General features: G+C 28.5%; 1 protein-coding gene across 1 annotated transcript; it reads left to right on the top strand.

Moving 5' to 3' along the window:
• Positions 1-7817: 7817 nt before the first annotated feature.
• Positions 7818-8714, top strand: LOC108319013 (cysteine proteinase inhibitor B). Its single transcript, XM_017550010.2, has one exon. The coding sequence runs from the start codon at positions 8057-8059 to the stop codon at positions 8447-8449; it is 393 nt and encodes a 130-aa protein (XP_017405499.1). The 5' UTR covers positions 7818-8056; the 3' UTR covers positions 8450-8714.
• Positions 8715-12621: the final 3907 nt, after the last annotated feature.

Here is a 12621-nt window from a genome sequence, read left to right as displayed (position 1 = left end):
ACTCCTTTATTACACTTTTCTTCTTCTTATTAACTTCACACATCCATTTTTTATTTTTTACCTTTCAGGGTTTTTTCAGTTTAAATTTTACTTTTTATTACAACCTTTATCTTTTAATTTATATATTTTTATATATGATATGTATATATAATATATCTATAAAATTAATAAAAGAATTAGTTTTTTTAATAGTCATGATAATTATAACTTAATAATAAAAATGATTTATTTCTATTATTACCTTTTATAAATTATTTTTATAATAATACTTTTTTAATGTTATATATGGGTTTTCATTAGTAACATATAAATTATATGCGCTTTTGGGAATTTTTTTATTTTTTGTCGTTATATGAATTAAGTTAACGTCACGTGTTATTTTTTTAAAACAAATATTTATTTCAATGCTGGTAAATGTATCTATTTTTAAATAGTTTTAATCGTTATTAAATTGCAAGATAATATCCAAATAACTATTTATTTTTCCCATCACTATTATTATTGTATAGGTTAAGTTACCATTTACAATGCATTTATTATTATAAGATAGTTAAGATTTATAAGTTAAGATCTGAATCTAAAATGTTTATAAACTAGCCCACTAAAGATCACTTGTAAAAAATTACACGAATTGAAATAAACAGAAGAAAAAAAATATTTTGTGGATATCACAATAAAATATACTTATGTTAAGAAAATATTGAATAGAAAATGTAAAATGCAATTATATGTTTGGGTAGGTGACAATGGGACTGTTTTGGTAATGAAAGGTCAAAGACGTCCCAGCCATTCCGTTGAAGTCTCTGTTGGTTTTGGTTTTGTTTTTTTCACTTTTAACTTTTATAGAGAGTAGGTACCTTAACCATCTACAGGTTGTTCTTTTTCCAATACATCTTACTATGCAATTAAAAATGTCTTGAATACATCTATAGTTTATATACGCGTTTATTTTTTTGATATTTTTTTAATAAAATTTAAACCTTTTTAAATCATTAATGGAGTGTTAATTCGTGATATTTTTAAAAATTTTAATTTCAAATTTTTTTTAATTCAAAAAAAGAATTATATACATATCAAATTATTACTGTGTCACAAAAAAATATTAGTACAAAGTGTCAAGTTAATGTATATGCAATTCATTCTAAATTTTGGTTAATTTTATTTAATTTAATCATAATTTCCATTTACTTCAATTAAATATCATTTTTTGTTTATTTTACAAAGTTCCAATTTTATCTCTCCAGAATTAGAATCAGATTTAAATTTTATATAAATATTATACTAAAATTTTATTAAAATTCACCGTTTATTAAATATTTATTTTATTATTTTTAAATCAATTATAACTATATTGTTGAAATATAATCATTAAATAAGGTTATAATTGATTTAAATTTAAAAGGAAAACTATTCACTAATTTTAAAATTAAACGAAAATTTAAATTAAGATCAAATTTAATTATTATATAAATGTTATACTAAATTTTTTATTAAAATTTACATTTTTATTAAGTATTCTTTCATTAGTTTTAACACAATTATTAAAATATAATTATTAGATTTATATTTGATTTTTTTATTTATAAAAACAAAATATGATAAGAGTTAGTTTATAAATGGTGAAGAATTTTTCTTCTAGTTTTAAACCAATTTTAATTTTATTTTTTATATTTAGCAAAAGATCAAATATGAATCTAATGATTTCTTTCCAATCATATATTTAGACTTAGTTTAAAATGATTAAATAAATATTTAACAAAAGTGTTAATTTTAGTAAAAACTTCGATATAACATTTATATAAAAGTTAATTTTAGTTAATTTAGAGAGTGACAAAATTAAAACTGAATTAAACAAAAATAACGAAAATTTCGAAACTAATACTACTCATATGATATTGATGTTGATTTGACACGTTACAATGTCAAATGAAGCGACGCAATTTTAAATTGATACGTGAATAATTTTTTAAAAAATGAAAAAAAAAAAGTAAAAAACACAAACTCATATGTAACACATATTATTTATCTTCTGTTGACTATTAAAACACTTTTAGAAAAAACAAATTGATTAAAATTGACAAAAATTATGATTTTACTGAACACTCAAAAGAAAGATTGAAAAATAGACAAAAATATGATTCAGAGTTGTAGTTAAATCACTAAAAAAATATATGAGATTTGAGAAATCCAAAATAAATTTAATAATGAGATATTTTTATCATAATTTTATTTAAAATTTATTTTGAGTTTTTTTTTTCTTGGAAGCCTAAAATAATAAGTACCGAAAAAATTTACGCGTTGTTCTTTTGAGGTGATTTTGGGGAGATGATTTGAATAGATTTAAGTGAATTTGAGAGTAAAATTTTTGTTGTTTTTTTGAGTGGATTCGTGGGTAATTGAGAGTAAATTTGGAAGTAAAGTTTATGAAAATTAGTGTAGGATTTGATTGATGGGACAAATTTAAAAAATTTATTTAATTGATATAAATTAAAGATTACTATAATGTTCATTGTTATTAAAATAATATAAAATGTTATTTTTTAATGTTATATTTAATTGTAAAAATGTTTATAAAGAGTAAAAAATTAAAAATAATAATTAAAATTAATTTTTAAAAAGTAAAAAAAATAATATTTAGTAAAATAAATTTATTTTGAAATGTAGTTTTTATTTATAATAAAATTTCCTATGGATGAATTTATTTGTTATGGGAGTAAAATTGATTAATTTTGAAGAAGGTTACTGCCAACACACAATTCACAAAATCAATTATTATTCAGGCCAGGTTTGTATATGTCCTATATAAGCAAGGAAAATAAGAAAGTAAAATTCATTGGATTCTTTGTAATTCAACTATAATAAAAGAGTGCTCTCTCATCCAACTTCTCCAAAATTAATGTGTTTTGACTTACCTAAAGCCTAATCCATTTTACATTCTTATTTTCTTCTCATAAAAACAGCAATTTAACTTTAACAACAGAGCGTTCTGGTTCCTCAACTTGGGGCCAAGCTCGGGCTCCATCAAAGCATCTAATCCACCTTTATCAGTAACCACAATGAAGCTCTCGTCCTCAAACTGCACCATCCAAAACAAAAGAACCGGTAAGAAAAAAGAAAATCAAATAGAGCAGCAAAACCAAAAGAGCGGGCGGGGGAGAGACCTGCATGGCGGTGATGTCCATGACGCGTCAACGCATGAGCGGACGTTGCGGCGGAGCATGTCGGAGATAACGACCTTGGAGAAGTCGACATTCGTGATGGCAGTGTGGCCGGCGTCGTAGAGGAGCAGTGACTTGTCGCCAATGGTTATGTTCACCAGAGAGGAGTAGTGACCCCTACCCTACGTGTGGACTCCGAAGAGGGCGACAACGTCGGGACGTAGAAGTTTCGCCAACGGAAGACTTGCAGCAGCTGTTCAAAGTTCGGTTTCGAAACCGAATACCACTGCTACATATACAGTGATGAAATTTAATAAAACAATGAGGTACACATGACTTTTTAACATAAATCTCTGTTAATCTCTTCTTCATCGCGCGTGACACAAAATTCATACATCCCGCAAATTCGTCTTCGTCAATCGTTGTTTTTCCTCTCAAGCAAACACAACTTAATTCTTCGTCCGCAAAACTGAGTAAACAGTAAAATCCCTTCAAACGAACAGGACTTAGACTATTTTTTCTTAAAAATCTAAAACAATTAATACTAACAAATATTTTTGAAGTCTTTTTTGAAGATCTAAAACAAAGACCAAAACAATATTTTGTATGTTGGTTTTTTTTACTTAATAATAGAAAATAGGTTTAAAATTTTAGTTCCAATTTTTTTAACTTACTTTCATTATTTCAAACGTTTTCAATTTGATCTATTTTTAAAAACAATCAATCAATAAAGTATTTTTCATCAAATGGACAAAAAAAAGTTCCCCTACACCTCCAAAATTTTATCTTGTACTTTCATAATTCTAAAAATATCCTTGTCGCCATTCAAAAACCAGTTAAAAAATGGTTTAAACCCTTTAGTTGTCCCTATTTATGTGGGGTTTTCCCATTTTGATCCCTTTCTTATTAGAATCCCTAATTTAGTCCTTACAAGTGTTAATTTGAATCAATTGAGTCTCTGCCGTTAAATTTAGTTAACGGAGTTAAGTTTTTTGACAGGAGGAAGAATGACGTGTTAATTTTTTCAAACGTGGCATGGATTAGGCATTGGGCAAGTTGTTAAATTTGAATAATTTAGATTTCTGAAATATAGGATTTAGGGTAAAATGAAGTTAAATATGGGATTTCGATTTCATTATTGATTAAAAATCTGAGACGAATTTGGTTTTGAGAGGAATGTGATTGTGAACCTTGTGTAAAGTCTTTAGGGTTCGTTGTTGTTGAATGCAGAGAAAAGCAGGGCGAGTGAAATTGGGATTGTTAATTGTAATTAGAATTGAAAATTAAAGGACAGAGAGAGTTGTTTCCCAAGGAAATACAATTGTCGGTGCTGCCGCGGGTGAGTGATCGAGTATGTCGGAGATGGCGAGCCCAGATCCCGAGGGAGTGGACGGAGTGCGCATGGTGTGGAACGTGAGGCCCCACACCAAGGTGGAATCGAGCAAGTGCGTCATCCCTCTGGCAGCCACCGTCGCCTCATCCGCCCCCACCCGCCTCCAGTAAGCCCCTATCCGCTGCAAGACCTGCTCCTCCGCCCTCAACCCCTTCGCCCGCGTCGACTTCACTGCCAAGATCTAGATCTGCCCCTTCTGCTATCAGTGCAACCACTTCCCCCCTCAGTACCACGCCATCTCAGAAACCAACTTCCCCGGCGAACTATACCCCTAATACACCATTGTCAAGTACATCCTCCCCTTCTCCAATTCCCTCAACCCATCCCCCATTTTCCTCTTCCCTCCTCGACACTTGTCTCATCGAGGAGGAGATCCAGTTCCTCAAATCATCGCTTCGTCGCGCGATTGGCCTTCTTCCCGATAACGCACTCGTCGGCTTTGTCTTCTTCGGCACCGAGGTCCAGGTTCATGAATTGGGCTTCTCCGACATGTCCAAGGTTTATGTCTTCCGCAACTCCAAAGAGATTGCCAAATGCCTAATCCATGCCAAGTTTCAACTCTAAACATGACACGTTTAAAAAAATTAACACGTCATTCTTCCACCTATCAAAAAACTTAATCCCGTTAACTAAATTTAACAGCAGGAACTCAATTGATTCAAATTAACACTTATAAGGACTCAATTGGGGATTTTAATAAGAAGGAGATCAAAATGGAAAAATCTCACATAAATAGGGACAACTAGAGGGTTTAAACCTTAAAAAATTTACTTAACCGGTTTTGAAGCCAGTTTAAGTTTTTTTCTTTTTAACTTTTGATTTTATTTATTATTAATAATAAAAATAAAAAACATATTAAAAATATTAAAAGTTTAATATTTTAAATTAAAAAGGTAAACTTAAAAATTATTTATTTGAATTTTATAATTAAAAATTATTCTATTAATATAATAAATATTTAATTAATTTAAAAGAAAAACTTAAAAAAAAAATATGTTAACCGGAATTACGGTTAACATGTTCAATTTCAAATTAAATGTTTAACCGTCGGTCTTTTTTTTTTTTTTAATTTTGTAATATCTTTTTATAATTTTTATAACTGAATAACATTTTAATCAAAAAAAAATGTCAACATATTTCTTTTTAAGTTTTTAAATATTTATTATATTAAAAAAATATTTTTTAATTTTGGAATTCAAATAAATAATTTTCAAAAATTTATTTTTTTAATTTAAAATATTTAACTTTTAATATTTTTATAGTAAGTTCTTTATTATTAAACAAAAATAAAAAATAATCTTCATCGTCGTTCGAAAATCGATTAAGTAAATTTCTCGTAATTCAAACGATTAAATAAATTTTTTAATTATCGTTCGAAAATCGATTAAATAAATTTCTCGTAATTCAAACGATTAAATAAATTTTTTAATCGTAATTCGAACGCCGGTTATATTAATTTTTTAACCGTAATTCGGACGCTAGTTAATAAAATATTTTAAGCGGAACTTTTGGTATTATGGAGGTGGAAGATGGACTTTTGATGGTGCAGGAGAAACTTCTCATAGACAAAAGGTCACATTAATCAAGGCACATTGGTGGCAATAGCATGCTTCCTTTACATACATATCATATAAGCATACTTCCCTCTCCGTCTTTCCCATCTCAAACTCCAAACTTCCACTTTCATAGACTTTGTCCTGTTTGGAAATGGATTTTCCTCCTCTCTGTGATTCCTCCTCTGACCATGATCAATGTGTTCTTCTTTTCTTTTCATAGTTTTTTACCTTAATTTCTCTCATTGTCATGTAATCCTTCAATTGTTTCACAGTCCTCTTCAAGACACCATCATCAATATCCCCAACGACAATCGTCTTCAGACATCGCAGCCTTGCCTCCTTTATCACATCAACAAAATCAGAATCATCAGACACAAGAATCCATGACATCCACAATGTTGCAATGTTCGATCCGCAGCTTGCGGCTTATCCAACACAGTTTGAACCCCCAGCCCGTTTGAGCTCATCTGCCAAACCATACCCCACTCTGGGAGTGAGAATAGCACTTGCAGCCTTCTTATACTTTTCCATTTTCATAGAATACTTAGCCACCAACTTCACCTTCTTATACTTCCTGTTCCCATGCAGTTGCTTGAAATGGTTGACATGCTTGTCATTAGTATAAAACTTTCTCCCACAAACCCGACAACGATAAGGTTCATTTGACTTGATGTCACCCTTGTTCTCTAAACGATGAAACGCGAATCGGAGCACCCAACCGGTCGAGCAGGAGAAGTAGAATGAGGTGGGGAAGGAAGAGGTCAAAAGGGGAGCGAGCAGCGAAGGTAACGGTGCAGTGAGGAAGTGCATGGTTGGGCTTCAGTTTGTACACACTTATTAGAGCGGCCCAACTGTTCTATCATAATTTAGGCCCAAGTTACATAGGCTCATTTTTTTTCTATTGAATGGGTTTATCGATTTCTTCCTAAATGGATGTTTATTGTTACTTTTTGTACCTCCAATATTATTAACTGAACCCATAATAACAAGAAAGGAAGACTGTTATAGAAAAAGAAAACAGAAAATGTGAAAAAAAAAACTCAATTGGAGATGTTCTTTCCGTAAAATATTTCATATATGTTGGAAAGGTTTTTTTAAAATGTATTTCATTTAATTCAGAAAACCCTTTCCGAAATACATTTCATATGAAGATAATTTAGAAAACTTATTTTAAAAGACATAATGTGTTCCACAAACTTATTTCCGAATGTGTTTTATACATTTCAGAAATTTTGATTTAAAAATCTCATGATTAAAAAATCTTACTCTGAAATTTAAAAACTTATTCTGAAAATTTCCTACAACAGAGATAATTCGAAAGTTAGTTTTATAAAAGATAAAATAATCATTTTAAAAATTCAAGCGGATACGCCAATAAATTATAAAGGTGCAAGAAGTAAACTCTATGGATGTTTAGTAAGGTTTAATTAGTCTTTATAGGCTTCTGATTCATTTTACCTATTATTTGTTTTTAGTTCAATTTAAGTCTTTAAAGGCATCATCAGAGTCACGTATGACACCATAGCTAGATAGCAGTGGTTGCATGCATCCTCCAAACGTGGCAGTCTCTCAAGAACATGGTGGCTTATCTGTCAGTCTCTCACAAAACCACCAAATTCACAATGTTACGCTGATGCATGGAGCAGGACCACGCCATGCACCACCACCATGTATATTTTGTCTGTCATGTCCCATGCCTTGCACCAGAACCCAATGGGATATAGATAACTCAATTATTCTCTCACAATCAACAACTCCATAAAACCTCATCCTGCATAAAATACGCGGCAGCACATCCTTTTCCTCTTACGTGTCCAAACCAAACACATGCAAAACCTCACTATATATACATCTCTCATATTCTACACGCTTTCATCCCACTCGTGCTTACTATTCTACGACCAAGTTGAACAAACGTTAGAGAAAAACTATTAAGGTTAATTACTTCGATGATGGCTGTGACTCTCACGATCCTGGTCACCTTGCTCTCGGTTCTTTCTTCTGCATCGTGTGCTCGATTGGTTGGGGGGAAGACGGAGATCCCTGACGTGAGGACAAACAGGGAAGTGCAAGAGCTCGGGAGGTTCTCGGTGGAGGAGTACAACCACGGTTTGAAGCTGTCGGTGAACGACAGCGATAACGACAGAGAGAAGTTGACCTTTACAGAAGTGGTGGAGGCGCAGCAACAAGTGGTGTCAGGGTTGAAGTACTATTTGAAGATCTCTGCTACTCATAGAGGGATTCACAAAATGTTCTCCTCAGTGGTGGTGGTAAAGCCATGGCTTTCTTCCAAGAAGCTCCTCCACTTTGCACCTGCATCCACCACCAACACTAACCAGTGAAGAATATAAGAGAGAGAGAGAGAGAGAGAGAGAGAGAGAGAGAACGAGAGAGAATCCTTGTAGAATAATAACCATGGAGGTTAATTTCTTGACTAGATATGCATGGTAATAATTTTTTCCTACATGTACTTTTTGTATGGTGTGTGTGGGGAGAACGGGAATTTTCGACTAAAATTTGAAATCTATATATATATACATGAATACTAATCATGTGTACCAAAGAAAATATGAGTATTAATATAATTATTGTAAGTTTGTGTCCTAAGAAGTGTTCTGAATATATGTTCTGTAGTGAATGTAACTGGGACCAGGTTTGAGTGTTTATTTGTGACATCGTGGTATGTTTGCCATTTTTTGAAACAGCAGGAGCTTTGTGTCTGGTCCTCCTAGGAACCTTATAAACAACAAGTGCAGTTGTTTTTTTTTTCCACTATAGTTTATTACATTTTTTTTATATAATTACATGTTTAATTTTTGAAATCCATAAATAATCGGATATAGCTTTTTGAAATAATCTCAGGTCTACACAAAAGTCTAAATTATTAAATACTTTTTTAACTTCATTTGTTTATACTTTTAAGCTGTCGAAATAAGAAACACAAAAGTTTAAACCTGATTATTGATAATCATTCAAAAATAATTTTATTTTTAAAAATATATTATTTTTATTTATTAAGTATTATAAAAAAATTATATTAAAAATAAACTTAAAGTTTAGCACATACTTAATTTATGTAGTATTTGCCAAATCTGACCAGAAAAAGACAAGTGACATATTTATTGCTATCGATCAAAACAAATATTTTATTTTATTCGTTGGAATTTGCTTTGCCAACTCCAAATTACGAAAGGGTGGCAAACAATCTTAAATTCTACTCTTTTGATTTGTTTGTCTTAAAAGATAACATACAAAATTAAAATATGATCAATAACTTATTTCTTGTAATTGCGAATGCATGTCTCTGCATTATCTAACAATATAAGTTAAAACTGAAAACAGAGGGAGAAAATCAAATAACCCATTTAACTTCAATTGTGATGTAGACGTTTTTTTCTTCTGATATCACTGCTCTCTCTAATTGGACTTTTATGAATACTTAATTACTTCTCATAGTTAGAACTCAATTACTTATGAATACTTAATTTAACTTGCTTTAGTTCATATAATTTTCTGTCATTCACTATTGATATATGCACTACTACAGGGAAAAAGTTCATCAAAAAGCCGTATGTAATACCAGACAGCGAATTTATTGTACGGGTAATTCCCGTTAGAACTCAATTTCTTTGTTAGTTCATATAAATACATTTTTAATATAACAATTTTATAGGTACGGGAATCATATAATTTAACATAGTTAAAATAACGCAGCTGAATAGTAACCGGTAATTTTTAATTAATTATCTCTGTCATTTATCTTTTCCAGAATTTATACGTCGATGATAGCATAGTATTCAGTTCATAAATTAATTAATTATAATAGATAATATATGTGTGTGTGTTACGTACGCTTAGTACGTAACCATAAAGTTTTCTTCATGGAGATAGAATATAAGAGTTTTAAGATTGTTAGACTTAAATTTATATGAATTTTATGAGATTTGTCATAGTAAGGTTTCTTGGATTTATTATGTTAATTGTTATTTATGATAAGGTTTATGGTTTGTCGTGTTGTTTGTTATTTATAGTAAGGTTTAATAGATTATTTTTATTTGCTTATAAGTGTATATTTTTTTATATAAGAGGTGTTGGTTACGAAGGGCTATGTTTGAAGTATAACAGATTGTCATAGTAAGGTTTATTGAGTTTATCATAACATTTTTACTAATATTTTTACTAAATTATCCATAAATATCTACTTATAGCATATCTTAACGTGAGAAGTGTATTTGAAAATTTTACATCAATGTTAAATAAGGTTAATTTGAAAGATATAAGAGTTAATTCTCGTTTTTCAAAGTGGTTTCATGAGATGAATTAAGTTTAAATTTACATTCTAATATGTTAAAGATTTCACATGAATAATGTCAAGGTATTGTATAAGTAACAAACTAGTTTAAGGTATTGTATAAGTAACAAACTAGTGATAATGAATTAGATTTAATCTAATTTTTTAATATAATATTAAATTTTATCATTGAACCATTCATAAATATATCATCTTACACATGACATGTATATGTATTAGTGTGTGTGATGGATTGTATATCTAATAATATCAATTAGATAGAAGAAAAATTTATAACATATAAGTAGAGGAAAAATTCTTATAATTTAATTTTTTAAGATTTAATTAAACTGTATAATAATATTTTTATTAATTGTCTCTCTAGAAATCAAATTATTCAATTAAGACTTACTTAACATAAATCACAATATAGTTATACAACTTTTTCTTGAACAACACTCTCACTTAGAATATCACTATTTTTAATCATAGAAAATAAAAACTAACATGTAATTAAAAAATTATGAGTTGAATTTATGTCTAATACATAAATATCGAACATTACGATGTTTGTCACAAACTCCAAAGAACCCCCTAAAAGGAAATAGACATTGAAATAAATAAGGATGACAAAAATATCCATATTCGCAGATAAAATTCATGATAGATAGTTGATATCCACAGGTAAATGATAATTCAATATTCGTTTATAAACGGATCGGATACGAGTATTATACTATTAATATTCGTGAGTATTCACTATTCGTAAGAAAAATAAATAAAATTTAATTTATATTTTATTATGTTAAAATTAAAATTAATTTGTATTTGATCAAGTTAAATTTAATTAGAATTAAATTTTATTTTATATTTATTTTTATATTTTTTGGTAATTTTATTTTAAAAATTTATAAAATATAGTTTTTTAAATATTTGCGAGTATATGTGGGTGTTGCGAGTTTAAATATTTTTTAAATGAATATCTATTCTGAGTAACATATAAATGAGACAGCAGAGAGACACTATTCATGTTCAATTCAATATGTTCTCATTTCTAAAATTTTCTTCAATGTGACATATCTTTTAACATTAAACAATTAATGTAGTTGAAGGTAAAAGTAATGATTTTATGCTATTAATGTACTCAAATAATTAAACAGTTTTACGAATGTAATTATTTTCTCGTTCATATACTTTAACATGAAAATATTGTTAGTAAAATTTATATATCATACATCTCTCTATTTCAACTTGAACATAGTGTCCTTAGCTTAATGAGTATTGGTGTTTTCGTTTTGATTTCTATTTAGTTTTGACTTATTTTCATGTTGGTCACACATACATACATATATATATATATATATATATATATATATATATATATATATATATATATATATATATATATATATAATCACAAAGTTTTTTAATATAATATATTCAAAGTAATCTTCATTTACTTTTTTATTTGATCTCTATAGCAAATTTCAACATCATTAATTGTTAATAATTACAAATAGTTTATATCTATCTCCGTGTATATTACAAGCACATAGTTAATTTATTATGATAAAAAAAAAGTTAACTAAATTAGTTAACTTTAGTTACTAATATTATAAATTCATAATTTAAAAAATATATAAAGTTACCATTTTAAACTATAACTATATTTAACAATGCTTCTTTATAATTTAAAATATATATTTTTTACTGACAAGTATAACTTTAGTCAATAAGTAAAAGAAAAAAAATTACATTTAGTTATACCGGGAATGCGTGTGTTTTTTTAATAAACTTATAATAAATTAAGGTACACAAATAATAATTAGTTTACTTTTTTAAAGTAAAAAAATTATGTCTGTTAAAATTTATTTAGTATATACGTGGATTTTACTATTATAATATTATACGTAATTAAGCATCTTTTTGTATAGTGGTTCTCGAAACATGGATTACACCACTTGAGAATTATGTTTAATCAGAAATATTATTTTTAGGCTTACTATTTATTTTTAATTTTAATATTTGTAATACTTGTGTAATATATATTTTTTAATTATTTTGACCTATGATTTCAATATTTATTAAGAGGAGTCTATTGACACTTCTAAATGGTGTTGACTATATAAAATGGTATATTTAAGTTTTTATAAGACAAAACGTTCATATCATTATAAAAACTCATCATTCTCTAACATTATTAATATGATAATACTGATTCCT

The sequence above is a fragment of the Vigna angularis genome, chromosome 2 (genome assembly GCF_016808095.1).
Source record: "Vigna angularis cultivar LongXiaoDou No.4 chromosome 2, ASM1680809v1, whole genome shotgun sequence".
Taxonomy (NCBI): Eukaryota; Viridiplantae; Streptophyta; class Magnoliopsida; order Fabales; family Fabaceae; genus Vigna; species Vigna angularis.
Note: the sequence above shows the minus strand (reverse complement) of the source record. Positions and strands in the feature narration are given on the sequence as shown.